The sequence below is a fragment of the Diorhabda carinulata genome, chromosome 7 (genome assembly GCF_026250575.1).
Source record: "Diorhabda carinulata isolate Delta chromosome 7, icDioCari1.1, whole genome shotgun sequence".
Lineage (NCBI taxonomy): Eukaryota > Metazoa > Arthropoda > Insecta > Coleoptera > Chrysomelidae > Diorhabda > Diorhabda carinulata.
The window spans coordinates 21,709,365-21,734,340 of record NC_079466.1 but is presented as its reverse complement, the minus strand read 5'-3'; the positions used below and the strand labels follow the sequence as shown (position 1 = coordinate 21,734,340).

The 24,976-nt window shown below is 33.9% G+C and overlaps 1 protein-coding gene across 3 annotated transcripts in view; it reads left to right on the top strand.

Annotated features, from left to right (window-relative positions):
• LOC130896809 (fat-like cadherin-related tumor suppressor homolog) overlaps positions 1-24,976 on the top strand; it is a 418,340-nt gene that overhangs the window by 386,825 nt on the left and 6,539 nt on the right. Inside the window, exons 14-27 of one of the 3 annotated variants that reach the window (XM_057805125.1) lie at positions 1,791-1,913; positions 3,598-3,912; positions 5,121-5,482; positions 6,078-6,570; positions 7,066-7,227; positions 8,592-8,909; positions 9,887-10,429; positions 11,304-12,322; positions 12,602-12,883; positions 13,043-14,440; positions 14,829-16,386; positions 19,388-19,690; positions 23,225-23,248; positions 24,518-24,706. In XM_057805125.1, coding sequence (XP_057661108.1) covers positions 1,791-1,913; positions 3,598-3,912; positions 5,121-5,482; positions 6,078-6,570; positions 7,066-7,227; positions 8,592-8,909; positions 9,887-10,429; positions 11,304-12,322; positions 12,602-12,883; positions 13,043-14,440; positions 14,829-16,386; positions 19,388-19,690; positions 23,225-23,248; positions 24,518-24,706 — 7,089 coding nt within the window. The remainder of the gene's footprint in view (positions 1-1,790; positions 1,914-3,597; positions 3,913-5,120; positions 5,483-6,077; positions 6,571-7,065; positions 7,228-8,591; positions 8,910-9,886; positions 10,430-11,303; positions 12,323-12,601; positions 12,884-13,042; positions 14,441-14,828; positions 16,387-19,387; positions 19,691-23,224; positions 23,249-24,517; positions 24,707-24,976) is intronic. The other 2 variants (XM_057805127.1, XM_057805128.1) reach the window with 2 other exon arrangements.

Below are 24,976 nucleotides of genomic sequence, written 5' to 3'. Positions count from 1 at the left end.
CGTATTTTATGCTTGATTAGATAATCTGTTCATATTTTCATTTTTTCTGTTGCTTGCTTTTGTGTATTTGTTTTTATTGTTGAATTTGTATATTTATCGTAATTTATTTTCATACTGGCTTTTGAACTCAATAAAATATGTATCTCATAAATTGATTCGATACAAAAATCAACAACCATATTAACTTAAAAGCAATGGGACAAATTTCGAAAAAAAAATTTCTTTTTTAACGAAAATAAATACAACTTAACTTTAACAAAATAATGATGTTTATTTCAAATCGATGGGATCAGTATTAACAAACTTACAAAGTTTAGAAGTCTGGATATACTTTATACCGCCAGAGATACGTTCCAAATATGTATTACGTCATCAGCGCCGATTGTGTAGGAGAGCGGCCTGTTCGACAATTTGCTACGGGATAAAGTGCTATTTTAACGACAAAGGGTTGATTTGTTGATAAAAATGGAACAGGGGCTTTTTTGTGATTCTTCCTACAACTTCCTCCAAATAGATTCCCTTGTAATAGCAACTTATTTTGCCACAACGATTTTGTGACTGTTAAAATCCGCGGGATGAACCAGATAAACAGACAGATCGGTAGAATGTCATATTTATGGGGAAAAAACAAGATTTTATGTGCACGGAACCTCTAAATGTTGAGATACCAAGTGTTAATGTTCAAATAAATATATTACATTCAATTTGGAGCAAATTCGACTTCGAAAATAATTAAAATGTTTTCTTAACAAATGGCGCTTCGGTCCTTGGCCTCCCGAACAACTGTCCTCCATTCTTCTCGATGTTTTAGTACCATATTTCGTCATAAATATCAACAATACGACGCGATAGCATATTAAAACAAAACATCGTGGTGCTGATGATGCTGTAGCTTATCTCAAAGAAAGTCGGTCGGCGCTGGTGACGTAAGCAAGCGATTGATGCGTTGCAAGAAGAAATGAAGGCGGAGTAAAAATTTTACACTTTTAAAAACTTATATCAGCGCTATTATGAGTGCTAGAGACGTGCAGTAAATTGCAAAATTTATGTTACGACATGAATACGAGTCACTGATTTGGATTCAATCCCATAAAATAATATTTTTTTTAAATGCTGAGGGCTGTCGGGTTTTATTTCCAATCGGGACTTTTTACGTAAGACAAAATGGTAACAAGAAATGATTTGGTAGAAGAGAATCAATTTTAAATGAAAAAATGCCATAATTGTTGATGCTACTTTAGCTTATCCGATGAAATTCGATCGGCGCTGGTGACGTAAGCAAGTTATTGATGCGTTGCATGAAGAAATGAGGGAGGATTAAAAATTTTACACTTTTAAAAATTTATATCAGCGCTATTATGAGTGCTGGAGAATTAATTTTACATGAGAAAAGGCCATACTCAACAATAAATGATTTTCGCTTTTCTTGAAAAAATTTGTACAAGGTCGATTCAGGTTTGATTAACTTTGTGCAGCATTTTCATTTGAACTAGGTAGAAGCATAATAATCGTTTGTGTCGGATGTTGAGATGTAATTATATGTTAAAGTTTTTGTTTTGTGCACACATTCGAATGAGAAACAATGTATAACACACTGCTTGTGCTTCAGCTGACAAACCACCGTAGTAATAAAACTCTTAATTTACATTCTTGATTTTTTAACTACTATTGTGTTTTGATCAGTTTGATGTTTTCAAACTAACATTTTGTTCAACGCCTCATTTTTCGTAACCATTATAAAATTGTAAAATAATATATGTATTCGATAAAAAAATAATTTATGTTAATAGGTGTGATATCCGTGGTAGATGAACTAGATTATGAACAGCAAGCCCTCTTTGAACTTATTATAAGAGCTACTGATTCTGTATCTGGTGTTCATGCGGAAGTTCCCGTGTCAATTATTCTACTAGGTAAGTATTACTGTTGTATAACGTACCCATTATACGTCTACTTGCTCTATCTTAATAATATCCATTAATCACGGCAATGATTAATAGATCCATTAATCCCTGCTGTCAGATACTTTCTTCATTTAGCTATTATATTGTTTTGCTACAAAAAATTGGTTTTTAAAAGTTTATCATGTGAAACACTACTAAATATTTTCAATTTAGTTCTTTACACATAAAAAATTTTCCCAGACCATATTCCAACCCGCGACTTCCAGTTTGAAGGTACGAAGCATTAACTTTGAGCTACCACCGTCATTGAATGTGTTTTTTAACGTACCATGGTTTTTGAAACAATTTCTAAATTGAAACAGGTTTTGAAACAAAATAAATTTGAATCAACAATATTGTGTGATTAGATTTCTCAGTGTTTTAATATTTTATGTTAAATTTTAGCTAAAAAAACAATTAAAAATGGATGTACTGAAGTAAAGTGAAATAAATACCATCCTTTTGTAACATAAGATGCCCAACATTTGTTAAGCTAATACATAGATTTTTATGTCGATTATTATAATTTTCTATAACTAACGTATCACTCTCTATCTTCAATATTAACTCTATGAATTTCAAAATTCATTTAAAAGATACAACCCACAACCCAAGAAGTATATGTATGTATACGATTTCATTTACTGTGACCCCAAGGATCTACTGTATCCTTTTTTTTGCTGTGACATTAGAAACGAAGAGGCTCCCAGTTGTAATGCTCTGGAGTTCCGTAGTCTCTCACACTTAACAGAATCTGCACGTTGCACTCTCTGCTGAATCTAGCGTCTTCAGGTGTCCATTGATACATTTAACAGATCTTCCTTGGTTATATTTGACTGTCTCAACCTCTGTACATTTTGTCACCCCATTATATCTTCTTTCCCATTGTTGTCTCTTATTCTGTAGCAGACACCACAAAAGGGTCTTTCAGCTATTTCCTTTTTCTGTAGTTTGTTGTGTCCCGGAATCCATTGGAGGGCTTTCCCAAATAGTTATAATAGTTATAATGAACGAGAAGTTATTAGAGAGAAGATTATGAGACGTTGCACACTCCCCTAAAAACTGCCAACTTTTCTAGTCTATAGAATAACGCCTACGGCAGTTCCAAAGTAAAAAAATAAATCTACAAACATCCCTTTCTGCTGAGCTAACGCAAGCATTGATATTGTCAGTTAACACTGCCTTTTCTAGTAGGCGATCTTCACATATATATATATTCACATGAATATATTGTGAAATAATAACTTTTATTGTCGGGTGTGTGTTCCAAGAAAAACTTTAGTAGTAGTACATCATGTCATAGATAATATGCTAGACATGTATTCATATAAGCTGTCAATTTCTTACATCAACTTTGAATACGAGAGTTCAAGAACCATAATTAGCGCCTTAATTTGTTTGTGGACTGAATAGAAAAAAAAAGTTTATTCGCTAATTATCGACATTTTTTCTACTTCACTTTTGTAATTCAAAAACATCAGATACTTTATGAATAGCCCTCGTAAAAAATGATCAGTTAAACTAATAATAATCATCAATAATCAATTAAAAAATGATCCTATTTCATTTTCATTCGATTTTTTCAAAATAACTTAAATGAATTGAATTTACCTCGAACCTTGTTATAAACTTTTAATTCATTGTTTATTTTTAGATGTTAATGATTGTCCACCTGAATTTACTGAAGAAAACTATAACATATCCATATCAGAAGCGGCTCAATTTGGAACGCCTATTTTAACAGTGGCAGCTTTGGATAACGATACCGGTATCAATAAGCAAATAATTTATTCCATACTTAAAGAAGACAACAAAAATCACGAATATTTCTTTATTGACGAAAACGACGGAACTATATATTTAAAACAGTCTTTGGACCACGAAGAATCAAGTCTACATCATTTTGTAGTTGTTGCTACCGATAAGGGCGTTCCAAACCTTTCCAGCACAGCCCATGTGTGGTTGAAAGGTAAGTTTTAATCATCTTGTATCTAAAACAAGTTGAGCATGTCTGTGTTACCTTACGTATATATAGAGTCCTTCTACTAGAAATTAGGTACTGCCATCACTGTGTTTAAAAGTGAAATAAATTAATGCCTTCAACATCTCAATCATCCTATTTTAAAACAAAACCTTAAAATGATCAAGTCTTGGTTGAGTACTCACATAGACAAGCCTTATAGTTTTCTCATTGAAGCTGAAAGCCTTAAAGGGTACTCTAATATGTGAGATTCAAACACATGGGAAAACCTTACAGCTTTCCTAGTAACGTTAAAAGGTGCTGATTCTCTTTTCCATTGACACGGGCCTTTAGACACGGATCACAACTATGAAAAATGGAAAAGATTTTTAGTGTCTCAACACCTTAACTATTCAATAACAAAATATCCTTCTTTCAAAGTAAGCCTTAGAGGGACCACGTCTGAGTATTCAGAGAGATTCAAACACATGGGGAAGCTGTACAATTTTCCTATTGACGTTAAAAAGTTCTTGTCTAGGTGTCTGATTAGCTTTTTCAATCACATTGACCTTTGATAGTTTTTGGTACGACAGAATGGGTGTGTTGGGAGGCAAATGTTTAAAAAGGATCACAACTATGAACTTTGAAAAATACAAAAATAATTTTGCCTGTAACATCTTGATTAGACGACAAAATGTCCACGTCATTAGGGACTGCCTAGTACCCATATGTGTTCAAACACATGGGCAAGCCTCACAGTTTGCCCAGTCAGGGGTTTGCTCCCAAGGGGTTGAAGCCTAGGAGTCTGACGGGTTTTTTCAAGGGCATAGGCCTCTGGTAGTTTTAAGTGAGTTACGATAGGTATATCAGGCTTATATGCTTGAAGAGTCATGACTGTCCACTATGAAAAATAACGATGTAAATTAGTGTCTTCAACCGGAGATTGATCAAATATCATTTTTATTTTGAACGGAGCCTTAGATATTTCCTCAAGCTCAAGAAACAAAAACTAAATTCAAAATAGCAGGTTTATTCTAAAATATAAGATATATTATAACATTTCAATCCGTTCTTTTGCTTAATTTGTATGATATCAAATTATTTTTTCCGTTTCCATAATCTGGCTCACGATATTTAATTATACGTTGATTATTCATTGTTTTTGATAATTTAGGATTAATAACGTACTTCTGCTAATAGTAAATTGAATATTTCAGTTCTTGACATGAACGACAATCCACCGAAATTCGAACAGTCGACTTATTCGTGCGGACTATCAGTAAGCGCCAAACGAGATCAATTCGTCACAGTTGTTAGAGCAAGTGACCTAGACGATGTGGATCGTAATAATTTACGTTACTCAATAGTTAACGGTAACGATCATCAAACTTTCTCGATGGAACCAGAAACGGGAATAATAACTCTTACTAACTTGGCAAACTTTGGATCACAACACATCATGCTCCTCAACATATCGGTGTCGGATGGAGTTTACACGAGTTTCGCTAGATTAAAAGTTGAATTGTTACCAGCCAATTTATATCCGCCTCAATTTAGCGACATCATAAGAGATGTGCAGGTATGTTTTTAATATATTTACACGATCGAATTTAATGAAAATAGCATCTAGTAGCTCTATTATTATATTTACGAGAGTTGTCTGAAAAGTTTGGTTAGGTTGAGAAGAAGTTGAGAAATAAGCAATATAGAGCTTTCATTAAATAGAAGAGCAGCTGTACAGAGACTCGGTACAATCATTTACGATCGTAAAATTTTGGGTAGCTGAATTCAAACATAAACGTATAGGTTTGACCTAAGACGACCAAAAACCGGCCATATCATCGAAAAAGTTCACCAAAAGGTTCTGGACGATCAGTTGCAAAGGACGAACCTGCTCCTAATAATGCAAAGACCCAAAATATACAAGTTTACGAAAATTCCTCCAAATGAGTTCATGTTTATACTAGATACTAAATTTGGCGTTGATTGAATCATACTTGGTCCTCAATATTAATTGTAGGCTACGACAGAATAGATAAGACCCCAGTTGCTAGCTAACAGCAGTACACTGAAGATGATTAATTCCAATTTTTTCTAACCTTTTTACTTGCTTTAGGTCTAAGTTATTTATTGCAGAACTTTAACATTTACCGAAAATCTTTTTTTTCTCATAGGTTCCGGAAAATAGACTACCAGGCTATCCTGTAACAACTGTCAACGCAACTGACGGCGACATGGGTGAATTTGGAATCGTCACCTATAGCATTCACTCCCCTTTGATGAGTGAATTTTTTATCATCGAAAAGAATTCTGGTAAAATTACAACCAAAGTTAAATTAGATCGAGAAAAACATAAGATGTACGAGATATTAGTCGCCGCAACTGACGGTGGAGGGCTATCAGACTTTATGACAGTCAGAGTAAAAGTTATCGACGAAAACGATAACGCTCCAAAATTTTTATTAAAAGAATACAAAGCTAGCATACATTCCAACTTAACCACAGGTAGTAGTTTCGCAAAAATCAAAGCTATAGACGAAGACGAAGGTGTCAATGCCGAATTATTGTATTCTATATATGAAAAGAAACAATCAGAAGTTGGAAACATTTTCTCTATCAATCATATCACTGGAGAATTATATTTATTAAAAAATGTCCATAACTATGGTGAGTATTGATCTTCCATGTTGTTAGTATTGCATTAACTTAAAAGATAACAAGAGGGCTGAAGTTCACATAAGACAATGCGAAGAGATGTTATAAAAATGAGTTTTTTTGTACAAAAGTGTACAAAAGTATCAAAAGTTGTCTAGGGCGTCAATAATATTTGTCAATTCCTCTAAGATTTACCCTGATGCTAATGTAGCGCCACCTTTATTTTCCATACACTCACTTCTACCCTCCATTCTTATTGTAATTAAAAATGGAATTGTTGATATTGTTAAAAGAGGTTGTACACTTCTAAATAAGTTTATTTAAATACAAAAAAAATTATATTAGTGATTAAACTATCAAGATAGATTCAATTGATGTTAATATTTACAACATGAGAAGCTTAAACAGCACTTTCTTGCTTTGTTGCTCAAAGTCTGTTATCCAATCTATTTGTGATCATAGGACCAAAATCAAATTCGTTTCTTAATTACAGTCTCATTTTTTTAGTTGGAAATACATTTCAATTCTTCGTTAGAGCGACAGATCGTGGTCGAACAGAAAAACACGCAGAAGTTCCAGTAAACGTTCTAATCATGGGACCAAAAGATTATCCGCCAATATTCGAAAGAGATGTCGGGAAATTTTTCCTATCTGAAAATTCTGCCACAGGTATTTATTTTTGAGGATTAAATATAAAATATTCTTTCAGATCAAACCAACAAACCAACAAACGATATGTTTAATATAATCAAACAACTATAACAAATTTACATCTGATCATATCGTGGTAAAAATTATATCTTTCATTATCGTTATGAGATTATGTTAATATTTAGTGCCCATTTCAAGACTATGTCAATTTAATTTTAATATCAACTGGTTTTGATGCGTGTACCCTAAATAAAGGACTTTTTATTAGACCGCATTATGGTAAATGAAGTATTTTTTGAAGTTATTTCGGTATTATTGGAATTATCGCGAAAATGGTCTTTGTGGCAAAATGTGGTAGCAATAATATCAGAGATAAACTTAGTTTCTAACTTCTGCCTGCAGCTCTTAATTATAAAATAGCTTGAATGATATTTCATCTGTGAGAACGGGGCATATACGGAGTTTGGCCACAGTTACTGCCTAAAAGAACTTTAAACCCTCAAGACCTTTATATGCCTTCACTTGTATGTATAGTAACTTTTGGATAATACTAAAAAACTAATAATATCCTTCCTTTAATCTACTTATTTAAACGAATTGCTTATGAAGATTATTTGGCATCTGTCTTCTTCTCTTTTTACTTTTTTTTTTTGGAATAGTGAATTTGGTCCCTCTTTAATAAATTTCTTCCACTGAATGTTGTCTTTTTCCATTGGTTCCTTTAAACTACTCGGAAAATGAATTAACAGTGTCATCTTCAAAAGGTGCTTGTTCCTTAGAAAAGATATTTTGGATATAAGGAAATTTTTACCTTTTATTTTTTACTGATTTTCTGCCAAATGAAGCCTAAAATCAGATAAATCAACACGAATAACATATAAAATGTTCTAAGAATTAAAAATTTGAGGAAAATTTAGTTACATAGACATAAAATCTAGTACGGAACACACTGTTCATACTACCATTACACCAATACTCACATTACACTGTATGGCGCCCGTTTCAATAACCAGCTTGAAAGTAAACAGTTTACCTCCAGTCTCTGAAGGTTGGTTGGTTATAGAAACGCGCGTCACAGAGTGTAATTATGAGTGTTGGTGTAGTGTTAGTGTAAACAGTGTGTTCAGTATGAATATTACAAACGGTTCCAGAAATTCCAACTTAGTTATAAAATATAGTATCTACAGTTTGCATTTGGCAGAAGAGTTTCTGGACACCATGTATTTACAGCTTTCGCCTAAAATCTTGCTGATCAAATATATAAAAAAAGGAACAAAGAAATTAATTGGATGACAATATGTCGGTTTGATCCTAATTGAAAAAAAAAACAGGGAGGGTAAAATATAGAAGAAATGAAGCTGATCTAAATAAAATTTTTCTAGGTACTGTTATTACAAGATTAAAGATGGTTTCCAATATATCGGTTTCCTTCCAAATTATATCTGATTCTGAGGAAGATCCTCAATTCGACATAGACAATCAGGGACAAATCTATTTATCTAAACCACTGAATTTTGAAGCACAAAGTACTCATTTTATAGGAGTTCTAGCATTGACAGATTCTAGTCCACCACTAGTAGCACTTGCCGAAATTATATTACAAGTACAAGATGAAAACGATCATCCACCACAATTCGAAAGTTCTTTATATCATTTAAATTTGGCCGAAAACATCGAAGAAGGAAGATCCGTTTTACGAGGTAAGAATTATGCTCTCTGGATGATGAATTCTAGTGATATATATACTGTTTACTACCATTGCACTCATAATAGTGTGATTTTTTGGGCCTTTCATAGATCGTTGATTCATATCCGTCTCGAAGGGTCAAAGAATACAATTGTGAGTATAGACATAGTGGTAGTAAATAATGTATTCAGTCTTACTTTGGGTTTATCTGTAGCATTATGAAGTCTGGTACTGTATAATGATTGTCAGTGATGGTAGATATTGTTGTGGAATTATAATTAAATGTCACTTCTCTTTTATCGACTTTTTACCGACACATACTTGTAATAGTTATTTTACGTCAGTCCAAACCTTGATCCAATAGACAATTTTTAATTCATCTACTTCTACTAAGAAGATCTGAAAGCAAGAATGGAGTGAAATGAATAAATTATCTAAGAAACATTAACTCAAATGGAAGCAGTCTATTTTCTTTGATTAATGAAATTGGTATCACTGGTTTCTCAAAGTACATAGATTTTTTTATCTCTTTATATAAAGAATTTTTGCATTCACTATTTTCTCAAATAGGTTGGTTAAGAACTAAAATTTTCTTATTAATGAGCCCCACTGAGGTTGAAATATACCTGTTTCATTTGAAAAACGAAAATATCTCGGATGAATAGCAAAATGAAGTATTTTCTTTTTCTTATCCTTGGTTTCAAGTTTTTTATAGGATTCGATTATTACTTACTTCGATATGCCGCCGACAAAAGATTCAAAAATTTTACTATACAGTGTGTCCTCGGAATTAAATGTGATAAATTGAATATACAAGTTCCTTTTGGGAATAAAATTTTATTTCTATCCTTGAAGAGTAGACATCGAGAGAAAAGTATTATTGAGTACTGAACAATACCGTTTTTTGCTCTACATCATTCTAATTGAATATTTCCATTAATATTCCATATTAATCTTTAATACTGAAGTGATTTTTTCTCGTAATTTCAGTAATTGCCCATGATGAAGACCAAGGGAACAACGGAGAAGTTCGATATAATTTTTCCCCCGACATAGGAGACACGGCTAACTTATTCGCCATCGACAGTCATACCGGTTGGATAAGCGTGATAGCGAAACTCGATAAAGAACTCAAACCCGAATACAAATTCTATGTTACCGCAATAGATAACGGTACTCCTAAAAATTCTGCGCGGACCACTGTTCTCATACGACTCAAAGATTATAACGACAGTCCTACGAAGTTCAAAGAAAACTTTTATAATACTACGGTGAGCGAAGACGCTTTACCCGGTACTGTTGTAATGATTCTGGAAACTACGGACGCCGACATCGATCTCACGACTCCTGTAGAATATTACATCGTTTCTGGAGATGGTAGTTCGAATTTTGAAATTAAACAATCGGGAGAATTGTACGTCGCAAAGGCTTTGGATAGAGAGAAAGTCAGTTCATATAATTTGGAAGTCATGGTGACAGATGGTTTGTTTACTGACAAAACTAAAATCAAGGTTATAATTGGGGACGTTAATGGTAAGTTATGTAAATGTATATATAGTGTTTTCGTAGTGGGATTGTGGCAAAATTAAACACGAAAGTATACTAACTCTTATATATTCCGAGCTTTCGAATACTTATGTATTCATGGTCTGGAAATAACTTGATTCTCAATATGCTTAGTATTTCTATCGAGCGTCAATTTGAATATTGAATGTGATGAATCTAATGTTTTTTAAAAGATATTACAAAATTTCATTACTTACAATTCTCAATTAATTGATTCCCTGACAATGAATATATAAGTATTCGAAAGTTCGGATTAGAGTTAGTAAACTTTGGTGTTTAATTTTGCCACAATTCCTCTACGGAAACACTCATAATCTAGGCTGTTCAATTGGTTAGATTATTCTTCTTTCCTTGTAAGGTGGTCTTTATACTATATGGATAGGCAGATATCAAATATTCTGGGGTGATGTATGTAATATATAAATGTTTTTGGAACTCTTAAGGACTTAAGTGTTAAAATAACGACTTTTCAGTGCAGGCCCAGTATGCAGTATATCTTAAGGGCCGATTAAAAATCTGATTTAGACCCGGTTTGGTTATAACCCCGATCCGGCAAATAAACAGTGGAAGGTGGTCAGTGGGCCATTATTTACTCAACATATTTCATGTTTTGGAAACGTACAACTCAGCTGACAAAGTTATCAGTGCTTGATTAATTTCTAGCATCTAATTTTAAGGTTAATTTAACAATTTATTTTTGTTTTAGAACAATGCGTGGTTCATAATACAAAAAATAATCTATGAATTCCTGAAATGTGTAACCGACCCAGTAGACACCCCTTTATACAAAAATAGTACTAGAGCTTAAACTGTCATCACACATATTGTATTTCCATTTCAGATAATCCACCTTATTGCCTGAAACATCGCTACAGGGAAATACTATCGGAAGGCATATTCCCAGGCTCTTACGTTTTGACAGTGCTAGCAACAGATATCGACGGTCCCGAACATTCGAAATTGCGATACGTTTTAAGCGGTAACGGTTCCGAAACCTTCTCATTAGACAAGGAAACCGGTATACTTAAAACTGTCGCTTACTTGGATAGAGAAAAGCAATCGAAATATATGTTGAGTGCTCATATTCACGACAAAGAATACGCTATGTGGGAATGCTCCTCCCAAATAGAACTAACAATATCCGATCTAAACGATAACGCCCCGTTATTCACATTACCATATTATTCCATAACGTTACCGGAAGATGTCGAAATCGGGACGTTAGTAACCAAAATCCACGCTTCCGATGCCGATGTAGGACTGAATAGAAAAGTGAAATATTCATTTTTAGATTCTTTCCACGATCATTACAGAATAGAACCAGATAGTGGTATAGTAACACTGGCTAAACCGTTAGATAGAGAAATTAAAGCATTGTACAATCTGTCTGTACAAGCTACCGATCAAGGTTCTCCCCAATTATCTAGTACGGTATATCTTGTAGTTAACGTACAAGATATCAACGACAATCCTCCGGAATTCGAAAAGAAATATTACTTCGCAACTATACCCGAAATAGATAGCATCGGAACGGAAGTTTCTAGAGTATTGGCAACCTCGAAAGATATCGGTGCTAACGCGGAAGTTTACTACTCAATTATCGGTGGAAACGAACATAAGAAATTCGCTATTCATAATAAAACCGGTGTAATAACTATAGCTGACATTTTGGATTACGAAAAAGCGAAGGATTATTTTTTGACAATTCAAGCTATCGACGGAGGTATTCCACCTTTGAGCAATGTTGCCACGGTAAACATAACTATAATCGATTGTAATGACAACGCGCCTGTTTTTAGTCAAGCGTCTTACAGTGCTAGAATTAGGGAAGATGCTCAAATAGGCGACAAAATATTACAGGTAATTTATTTATTTGAGATATATTTTTAATTTATCAAATTTTTTTTTGTTTATAATTTTTGATGCAGTGTTTACTTCATGGAGGTTAGATAGAATGTGAACGATCGTTGTAGGAAATAGTGTCTCTTTTTTTTCCTTCTCATACATCATTTTGGTTAACATACGACACCGTCATTAACAAAATTTTCAACAATAATAATTACTAGAGTGGTGCTATAATTTTGTATATGAATTTATTGCTGTAAAGTTGTTGATTACTGACAATCATTTGTCTTTTAGATTACAGCCACTGACTTGGACAGTAATGCAAATGGTGAAGTATCATATTCTATAATTAAAGGGAACAATCAAGGACAGTTCGAAATAGATGAAAGATCTGGATATGTTTTTGTAGTTGCCGATTTAGATAGAGAAACCGTTTCTAGTTATGTGCTGGAAATTTTAGCCAAAGACAACGGCGTACCTGTTCTATCAAGACAAACTTTACTAAATATTGAAATATCTGATGCCAATGATAACCCTCCAATATTTTCTCAATCCAATTACAGTGTTATCGTTCAAGTAAGTTTTTTAAAATCTTTGTATGGGATATTAAGTATTTTCTGCGCACATTAATGAAACTTTGCATAAATTTTATATCGTTCTCAAATAACTTGACATGTAAATTAACAATTTCGTCAGTTTGTGGAATTAACAAAATTTTTTTTCTTAAATTTTTAGGAAGATAAACCACTAGGATATTCAATTATCAAATTCGAAGTGACGGACGCCGATACCATTCCCAATACAGTGCCGTACACATTCGATTTTCGCAGCGGAAATGAAGGCAATAGTTTCAGATTAGATCAAGATGGTGTTTTGAGAACAGCTACCAAATTCAATCATAAAATAAGAGACACATACTTATTGCAAATTAGAGTTTTCGATAACGGAAGTCCTCCGATGTTTTCAGATACGTGGGTAGTTGTAAAAGTTATAGAAGAATCGCAGTACCCTCCGATAATCACGCCACTCGAAATCAACATTAACAGTTATCTCGATGAATATTCGGGCGGAGTGATCGGTAAAGTTTATGCGAACGATCAAGATCAATACGATACCCTAACATTTGCTCTATCTCCAACGGCGGGAATTTCGTATCCGACTCACGAACTATTTCGAATAAATAAAACGGATGGAACTTTAACGGCATTACCTCGATTGGATGTCGGGGATTATCGTTTAAACGTGACGGTAACCGATGGGAAATTCTCCACGCACGCCATAGTAAAAATTAACATAGAAATTTTATCTGAAAGTATGTTAGAAAACGCGGTCGGTATAAGATTCCGCGACGTCAGACCCGAAACTTTCATATTAAGTCATCGAAAAGGTTTCATCCGAGCCATCAGAAACGCCATGAATTGTAGACTTAAAGACGTTGTTATCATCAGCGTACAACCGTCTAATAACGAAGATCTACTTAGAACAAAACGTTACAGTAACAAAGATCTCGACGTACTTTTCACCGTATACAAACCCGACGAAGGATTCTTCCCTGCTGAAACGATAAAAAAAGCTCTCAGCGATAATCTTCAGGAACTCGAAGAAAGCACCAAGCTGGTAGTGGAAGAAATACTCAGATTCAAGTGCAGCAACAAATATTGTATCTACGGCACGTGTCAAGATCATTTCGTCTTAGATACCGAGTCAATAGAACCGATTTCAACGGACGTTACGAGTTTCGTTTCGCCCAAACATCACCAGAAACTCGAATGTTTATGCAAAGAAGGATACGGCGGCGAAAAATGCGACGCAATCGTAAACGAATGCGCGAGAGAACCTTGCGATACTTTCAAGTTATGCGTTCCGGATTCTTCTCAAATTGGATATACTTGTCAATGTCCGGAAGGTTACGCTGGGGCGTCGTGCGACGTGGACATTTCTAAATGCCACGAAAATAATTGTTACATTGCCAGGAATCCGATTTCGTTTAGCGGAAAAAGCTACTCTCAATATAGGATCATCAATAAAAAGTCCATAGAAGATAAATTCAGTTTGAGCTTGAGGATAAGAACTGTACAACCTACTGGAAATCTTTTATATGCTGCCGGGAAAATTGACTATAATATTTTGGAGGTGAGTTTCAATATATCATTGTGAGGTTGAAGTACTTTTTTCATCTGTTTTTTTAGCGAGACTTTATTTAATTTATTCTGTTTGTTTAGATGGAATTTCCTAATCAAATTTTCACTTTTAACTAACTTATTGGGCTGAAACTTTCTCACTTTTGCAAATATCCCTTAATTATGATGATTTTTTCTTACTAAATCACTGTTTACATCACCACTACACCAACACTAGCAATTACACAGTTTACCTTCAGTCTCTGAAGACGATAACTTGGTTATCGAAACGCGCGTCAGAGAGTGTGATTGCGGGTGTTGGTGGTGTGAACAGTGTGTTCAGTATGAATATCACGAACGATTCCAGAAAGTCCAACTAAGTTGATTTTCTCTTGTTTCAGATCGTTAACGGTCGAATTCAATTCAGATACGAATTAGGTAGCGGCGAAGGTATAGTTCGAATTCCGAATATATTCATATCCGATGGAAGTTGGCACGAAATCAAACTAGAAAGAGATAGAAACAACGCGAAAATATCCATAGACGGAGATCACAACGCGCAAGGGTCAGCTCCCGGTATCAGCGAGATACTAAATCTTCAAAGCGACGAATTATACCTAGGAGCCGAAGTCCATCAACATCCGACAGTATTAGGTTTCGAAGATATCCAAAAAGGCTTCGTGGGTTGTATGGACGACATAAGGATATCCAGAGTGGCAGTACCTTTACACAAATCCGGTGAAAATTCCGTAGTTGTGTTAAAACGGTTCGCAAACGTCGAATTTAGTTGTGACGCCGCTACCGTATTACTTCCGCCGGGTCCTTGCGGATCACAACCTTGTATGAACGGAGGTACTTGCAGAGAAACTAAAACCAGTTTCGAATGCTCTTGCCATTCTAGATTTACAGGCAGTCTTTGCGAAAGGGATACGGATCCTTGCGCTTCTTCGCCTTGCTTGTACGGCGGTAAATGCATCCCTACAATAACGGGTGATTTCTCGTGCGAATGCGTCTTTATGTTGAGCGGAAAAAGATGCGAATACGGTAAATATTGCTCGCCCAATCCGTGTAAACACGGCGGCGTTTGTGAGGAAGGAGACGAAGGTCCGCTTTGTAAATGTAGATCCTTCACCGGTGAATTCTGCGAATTCGATTTAAATGAATGCGAATCTTCGCCGTGTCAAAACGGCGCCAACTGTATAAACGAAATCGGTTCGTTTCATTGCGTTTGTCCGCCAAACGTTACCGGACCTTATTGCGCGAATTTAATCTACTCTACCTCTCTATCGACTCCGTTTCATAATTTCACGTGGGAAGAACTTATCTACATCGGCATAGGAGCTATATGCGTAATCTTATTAGTCACAATCGTAATAACCTGCAGATGTTACTGTAAACACAAGAAAAAGAGAAACATGAACAACGAAAATCTCAAAGACAACATCGTTCTAAATTCCAACAGAGCTCACGAATTATCTGAATTCAAACGAGGCTCGAAAATTAGTAATTTAGAAGTTAACCAAAGAGAATTACCGGCTTGTCCCCCTCGACCGGTTTCTTATACATCAAGCTCCCAAAACGATCCGATTTACAATTGCAATTCGGCTACTGTTATGTTAAACAACTTAGACACACTAAGGAGCTACGGATCAGCCGGCGACGAATTAGAAAACGTTCCATCGGACTACGTCAGGCCGGATTACGTTAAGAATTTGAACCGAAACACTCCCCCCGGTTGTGTCAGTAACCACTACGATTCCGAAAAGTCGACGTTCGCCGAACAGATGCATTTGGCTTCTTCGTTAAACGATAGATCGAAAATTAAAAAGGGCACCAATATTCCTGATTATATTAGAATCGCTCCGAATAACTGCGATATAACAAATAGATTGTACGGCGGTCGAAGTAACATAAAAAGTAATGGATCCGTTTCCGGTGAAGATCAAAGAAACACAGGAAGTAAGTGCTTTATAAATATTTATTCTTTTTATTGTACCAAATCGTTATTGGTGTGTGCGCAGTGAACAAAAGAGACATAAATTCTCAATAGCTGTTTGCTGATTTTTATTTCATAAAGTAATACTACACAGAAGGAGACAAGTTGAAAGATTCTTTTTAAACTATTCTGTTTGTGGATACTCATGGATATACAATATAAATGAATATTGTAGATTCTATTTTTTTTTTTCAATATTTTGGTGATTGCCGTGCTTCAATTGTAGAATAGAAAAGATAGTGAAGTCACGCTTTAGGTAGCTGGGCAAGTAGCTCATGTAAACAATTCACAGTTAAATCAGAAGAACTCATTTTTATGATTAAATAATATATGGTTAATCATAAAAATGGGTCTTACTGAAACGCTTTAGTTCGCTTAAAACTTACCATTACTATATAATTTTTGATTTAACAATAAAGAGGTAACGGGCGTATTCTCTCAATTTTTTTATCTATATGCTTAGAGTTAGCTGTAGATTTCTTAATATAAAGTTCCTCGCGTTGATGACCTTGATATGCCATTTTGAGAAATATTATGAACAAAAACATAAATTTGAAAGTTGATTAGTTCTGAGGTAGCAGAATTAAGAACCTTCAAATGATTTAAATTACGCGCCATTAATAAAATTAAAATTTGCCAGTATTTTATGAAGGATGTCATATTAATAGTTCAGGTTCAGACCGCCAGTCGACGTCAATTTGGTTAGAACAAATAACATTATCCTGATCCATCTTAATATAGCTGATCTGTGAACGAAACTCTCTGAGTGGCATCATGGAAAACCTTGTGACTACTTTTTGCATTACGGTTTAACAAAATTCCATTTCAATTATTTCAACGACTTAAAGTTTGGATTTATGTCATATCAAAAAATATTTTATTCAATAATTTTTTTCAATTGAAATCGTTACTTTATGACTGTACGACGTTTGAAAGATCAAAGAATTTGATAGGTTGTGAATGAAGGCTTCACATAATCCAGAGAGGTTTTTTCGAAGATCGGAGGACTTCGTATCCCTAATGCAAAATATATCGACCCGCAATCATTTTACTAGATTCTTTAATAAATTACGCTGAGGCTCGCACACAGCTTGCAAGCATTTTTAATTTGAGTCTTTTATGCTGATTTCTCTTTCATTTTAGCTCGAATAAAAAATTTATAAACTTTGAATATTTAGAAAATAGAGCAGAAATTTGAAAACTTGTTTATTAGGAGTTAGAACTTCCAGCGACATATTTCGACGCCTATTTGTCTTTGTATTCTATTTATGCAATTTTTTTATTGTTCTATTCCTTACATCTATGTTTTCTTTGGTCTTCCTATTTTTCGGTTTTCATCCATCTTATAACTTTCTTTGGTAATCTCTCTTCTGTCATTCTGTGAAGATGCCCAGTTGCTTCCTGTCTATAATCTTCTCATTAGTCACTCTTTCTAATTTTGTTATCCTAGATGCGCTTCTCATTGCTTCCATTTCTGTCCACGTCTCTGATCCATATATTGTTTGCCTATCTCTGTACTCCATAGAATTCCATCAAGTGCTTTCATTTTCATCAGTCCCTTCTTTATTAAAATTTACGCTCAAATAGCTACAGCTATCAAATTTTTATATCGTCTCCAGAATTTTCCAGAACAAGATCCGTGGTTTCTTCACCAATGCAGAGATGTTGTGTGACCCCATTTGTCATATTCTTCTTTAAGTTTGATCGGCGAATTATAGGGTGTAAAAGCAAGTATTGTTGTTAATCTGTATGCCCATTCCTTTGCATCTTCTTTTCCACTGGGAGAATGCTTTTGCCACATATATTTTAAAAAGTGTTGGAGAAATGCAGCATCCTTGTCGCAGACCCTTGTCAATTCTAAATGGCTCTGATACTTTACTACCTATTTTTACACAAGATCTCATATCCCTATATAGATTCTGACTTTTAAAAGGTTAAGATATTTATTTATAAGTATAGTAAAAATAATAACATCATTTAAGTATAATATAGAATTATTGATAATGATAAATATATATATTAATTCAGTTTCCACGTACACCATTTTGAATGTTCAAAATTTAAATACATCAACTCTTTTAAAAACATTTTCTCTATATTTTCTTTTGATGTAATCTAATTTTGCTGTTTGCTATTTGACGAATAAATAAACAAATTTCAAAATTTTGTATCAATCCTGGAAAAATTAAAAGTTCAAAACTACTTTTTTGGAAATAGAGTTTTAGCATCTTATAGTGTGTAGTATCAATTTTGATCTTAAAATTTTTATGTAAGAGCAAAAATTGAACAGATATCAGCGTGAAAGATTCAAATCTCGAATTACCTTAGCTGTAATTGCAAATATCTTGAAGAATTAAGAAAATGATTTGGGATCAAAATTAGGGAAATGATATTCAGAAAAAATTGATGTGAGGTTCATTTTTTGATCTTATATTCTCGAATGAACAGAACAAATATCACAATAGGATAAAAAAGTGGATTCTGAACAAAAAAGTTTCATACATGAATAGAGGATACAAAACTATTATGTTATTATAAAATCTCGAAAAATCCACAGTTGACTTTTGGTTAGGTTAGGTTAGGTTGGTTTAACAAAATTGGTAGTATACTTAGCTCGTGTTTAAAAATTTTGTAAATTTCATCCAATATTATGCCTTTTGGACCATTAAAATTGTAATTATATACCAACAAAGAAACATTTTTTCGGTTATACTATTTTGGTTTTATTTAAAGAACTTTTTTTGAAATGGCACATGTCACCAAGGATACCTGTGGATAATTATAAATGTAGATGGCGTGATAACGGCATCTAGTATAGAAAAACAACCGATAGAATAGAGGCCACAATCAAAATTATTTATTCTAAATTTATTCCTCATTATAAAGTTTCTTTTGATAATTTAATAACTTTAATTTGGACTGGTTTGCAAAAATTTCCACGAACTAAGTGTATGCTTTGATTAGGTTATCATTGGGATTGTTCTGATTGGGCGCGACATAGCCAGACGTTACCGAACATAACCGAGGTGCCGGGCAGCGAAATTCCTGATTCATCCAGTTTTCACAGTAACGAAAGTAACGAATCCCATTATCATCAACATTCTTCTTCGGTTTCGGGATACCACGTCGATCCACGTAGAGACATTACTACTTTAAATGAAGATAACGAAACCGAATATAATGCTGACAACATATATAGAATGAACCGCATCAGCCCTAATCTTAGCGGTTTAGATAGCGGTAATGAAGAGTATAGATTCACCACAGGTATTCTTTTTTTTTGTTTTATTTATTTTTGTTAGTTTAACTCAATTTCAATTATAAAATCGAAATTTATTATTTGTTTTTAGATTCCTAATAAAAATCAACTTTATTATCTCTATCTCTATTATTTCTAAATCTACCACAATGAAACCAAATTAAATATCAAGATTATACGGAATATGTCCCTGGGGGACATCAGATTAAAGGCTACCTGTGCATACAGAAGAGCCTTCATGTCTACATGGGGCTTTTCACTGAAGATTATTCTCTGGATATAATTTTGATTGTTGAACCTCTTCTCATGTACGAAGCCATCGTGGTGGTGCTCTACGGAGAAAGTACTAGAACACAACTGTCTTATTATCCATGAATATGGCCTCAACAAGGGCTCTTGAAGTCCTATAGGATTTTCCACCGTTGAACCTTGCGATAAAATTCTGTGAGAACAGTATACCAGTTACGTATCCTTAAAGAATTACAAGCTGGAGTAACTAGCCATGCGATAACCTTGACACAAGCTCTAAGTTCGTTTATTTTCATGAGCGGTTACCAAAAGGCGCCTGTGACTGTTAATCATACGTCGTTACTCGAAGAAACATTGAACGAATGATTCCAAGTGTGCAATACCGCACAATTGAGCTACTTGATGCCTTGATGGCTCAAGGTATCAAGGTTGACCGGATCAGGACACTCCAAAATAAGTGATGGTTGCAAAGTCCAGCTCGATTGGATGCTTGGTCACTTGGGCAATAACGAGGTTAATTCGCTTTGACTGGTATTACCGAAAACCAGCCGTGCCATATCTCTTAAGACAGTATCCACAGAGATTGATAGAATTAGACAAGCTCAGGTACACATAATGTCTTACCAATCAACTGCTCAGCTTAAACAGGTGCGAAATTCGCCTAGTGATTGGTTTTTTTATCAGACAAGGTCGTCTAAGTCGAAATCTCCATGCTAAAGGCATCACGGGCGATACGGAATGATGCTGGAGGAGGAACAAACTGCAGATTCAACTACTTCATAGCTATAAATAGAATTTTATACATGCTTCACTATAATGGAAAACGCACTTTTAAAACGTTACTCTATAATATTGTGCGGCTTGTTGTCTGCAATCCATTCATAACATATAACTTGCTGATGTAAAAGAGTTTGGATATGGGAAGGGTATAGTTGCTGCTCTTTTAAAACTTCATGAGTGGCAGGAAGTAGTTAATCAGTTTCGTTTAGAATATCTTTTTCTTCGTTACTGCTCGGGAACGACTAATATTGACTGAATTTTTGTGTAAGCTTCCAGTATCGTTCTTTCGTTGGTTTTAAACGTTTAGCTCGCGATAATTTGGCAGACCATACACAAAATACATATCGGTCATTGCAGCCAACCCATCTCCCTAGGTACTTTTCATTTTTATGGACAACAAGATGATGTCTTGGTGATTACGACAATATGTACCATCGAGTTCTACCTATTGTTTAAAATTACAAATGTTAGATAATCAAGTACTGATATATAAACGGGTTTCTATCACTCATAACCTTGAAATTGATCGTGCATGGGCAGTTTATTAGGATTTTAAAAACATTTAAAATTTTCCTCGAAATTTTTTTGTAAATATATTTTTATTATTTTAATTTATAGCGTGGAGAGAAACGTCATTTTAACATTTAGTTCAGTAAGTGGAAAGGGTGATTTTATGTGTGTACCAATTTGTTTTGAAATATACGAATCGACTAACAGCATTATTTAATTTATAAAATTTTTTTATGTATTAAAAATAATTTAATAAACAAGCATGTATGCTTCGATAAATCAGTTTTGAATCGAATAATTATCATTGATTATATTTTATTTTTTCAAAATACGAAAAATTAATATAAAAACATAAACAAATTAATAAATGGTAATGTAAGAGGTTCGTTTCAAAAGTATCGAGCTTATCTTCATATCTCCGTGTCACTATCAAGTCTTCAGGAACTCGTGGGTGTGCGTGGACTCATTCTGAATCGTCAAGAAAAGCACGTCAAATCCGTAGTAAATTCACGTATCATCAAGTATTAAAATTTATTCTAGGAAAGTTAGATGTAAAAATTAACCTCAAATCAATTTTTTTGCCAAATTTTGGTAAAACCACACTCAAATTTCGAGTGTGGAATTCCTGATTTTAGTTCTCTCCCAGATTAAAACTACCCCTCAAAGGACACCAGTTAGAAGAGATATAAATATAGAATTGATACTTTTAGAGCAAACCTCGTCATTTAATCGATGTAAAATAAATTGATTTTTAATTTACTGTAGGTTCACGTAACATTTACAAGGTGTTGAAATTTGGTGATATTGATGTAACGTTCTCGGATAGGTTCGTCGATAAAATTGTACAAGTTAAATAATTAATATTCAACACAATTATTACACTAATTACAATTCTATTAACAATCACTCCACTTTATAACTATTCGGATTGCCTTCGATCTCCAATATTCAACTATTTATTTAATTTGACCCTCTCTTTTATATATACATTTACGATGTTCCAGAACACGCTAGAACCTTTAAAAGTGTCTAGTAATAGCCAACTTCTATTCTATAAACATCTAGAATATAGTTCATAGTTCATAATGTATTGTGCAAGCCTACCAAAAACTTTTAAAACTGATTGATGGATATCAGTATGGATATCAGTCAAAGTTTAGTCTGTAAATAAACGATAAACGAATAAATACACAAAAAACTGTGTTTGTGTAAATTATTCAGAGTATATTACTACACTTATATCATTAAAATCCAATAAAAAGTAGAGATAGTTTCTAAAAACTTTAAAAAATTCGTTAAAACACATCTAACCTCACTAAACGAAGCTATTTTCTTGTATATAGTCATTGATTTTGAGCAGTTTGCATTTGTTTTTAAGATAACTTGCCACATGTGGCTTTAGTGTATGTCTTGTTGTAAAAAAAATATACATTCACCTTTGCCCAGTAATTTTGCACTTTATTACATGTCGCAAATCATTGATTACAATAATTTAATTTCTTATTACCAATAAAAATATCAACTGTATTCAGATGAAAAACTTTTTGAGTAGATTTTGAAAATAGTTTTTTAAATTTTTTCAATATTCCATTAACTACCCAACTAAAACTATTAATATCAGTCTATATTCCCTCAAACTTTATCCCACTGATCCCAAACTCATACACATAAAAAGCCTACACTTCATAGTATTACTTAAGTGCAGTTAATCTTCATTTTTTTAGACATTCCAACCATTTTTTAACAATTCGCTAAATTTCTACACATAAATTCGTCACATAAAACAACATAATGGGATAGAGTCGAGTATAAAACAATTTGTTGCGTGAAAATACAGAAAAGTCAGTTTTAAAAATGATTTCGATTTAGCTAACACTCTGAAGGTGTCAGAGACTAAATAAAAGATGTACTTGAATATTATTGGCATGTCCGTAGGCAATAACCCATTTTTTTTATAAATTCATATCTAATTTTTGGTTTATCTTTCTTTCTAACCACCGCAGTGCCTTTGATCATTATTAAACCTAGTGAGTACACACAGTTTATATGCATGTGATAGCTTTTGCATGAATGTGATATAGTTATAATTTGATTATTTGATTTATATAAAAATTAAAAATTTAGCACAAAACCGATCATAATACATCACCCAATAAGTCGTGTGACTGACACACAGATGGCGCTGCCATTGTCAAAACCATATGACGTTTATGAAATACCAACGTTCAAAACACTATGTGTAAAATTTCATGACATTTCGATTAGTCAGAAAAAAGTGACAGCGATTTAAGTGAAGCTACTTTTATTATTTTCAAAACAATGGATTCAAAATAATGCTCAGCAATTTGCTATTAATTTGCTGAATATAATTGTGGTGGTTACTTCAGAAAACATCAAAAAAGTCCACAAATTGGTTATATCTAATTGTAAATTGAAATTGCGCGATATACCTGAGGCCGTCAAGATATCAGAAGGCAGTATGTTCACTATTATGCATCAACATTTGACCGTGAGAAAGCTTCTTTAAAGTGGGTGTCGCGTTTTCTCACTGTCGATCAGATACAAAAACGCGTTGGTGATTCAGAGCAGTATTTGGCCATGTTTACACCTAAAAAATTAAATTTTTTGCGTCGATATGTAACAATGGATGAATCATGAATCCGAGTGGAATACAGCCGTTGAACCACCTAGGAAACGTCCAAAGGCACAACAGTCAGCTGGGAATGTTATGGTTTCAGTATTTTGGGATGCACGTGGAATATTGTTCATCAGCAAATAGCAAATACTATATAGAGTTGTTGGATAGTTTGAATGCAAAAATCAAGAAAAAATCGGCCTCATATGTCGAAGAAAAAACCACTGTTTCATCAAGACAATGCACCGATTCACATATCGATGGCAACGATGGAAAATTGAATGAAATACACTTCGAATTGTTTCCCCATCCACCGTAAGTGCAGATCTTGCCCCCAGTGACCACTGGCTATTCGCTGATCTCAAAAAAATGTTCGCCGGTAAGAAATTCAGCTCAAATGAAGAAGCAATTGTTGAACTGAACTGAAGCCTATTTTGAGGCAAAAGACAAATCCTTCTACAAGCACGGCATCGAGAAACTAGAGAAGCATTGGAATGGTTGTATTGCTCATGAAGAAATTTAATATCCTTGTCGATATACTCTTTGCTGTGATTTTTTTAGAATGTTAGATATTAACAAACTGATTTTGTATGTTAAAAATCAATCAGTTTTAATTCGAGTCGATATGATGATGATTCAACAAGATTTTTGTTTTTTATAGGCGATAGTTATACACGTCATCCTAATTCATATCTTCCAGCCCACGAATATAACATACCAACAGAAGCCGACGAAAGCCTTCGAAGTCCCGGTGCAGATTCTGATGATGTCGAACCATACGGATTCCCTAGTAATAGAAATAGACGAAAAATCTGTGATGACGATATAGCTTCTGTAATTACCACTTTAGGTAAGTGGGAAAATTCTAATTTGAAAAAATATTGATGTGAAAACTTTGAAAAAACCTGTTAAACAGTAAATAATTACACAAGTAAACCCGATTTGATAGTCAGAGTGCTAATTTTAATTGATTATATCTAAATAAAGAAAGAAAAAATACTGCGATATAAAGTTTGCTTTGATATTTATTTTTCAACGTAATCTTAGTAATTTTGAGCTCCATATACTTTTCCCAGCGATGTTTAATAGGTTTGATTCTCTTTTTATAATAAGAATCGTC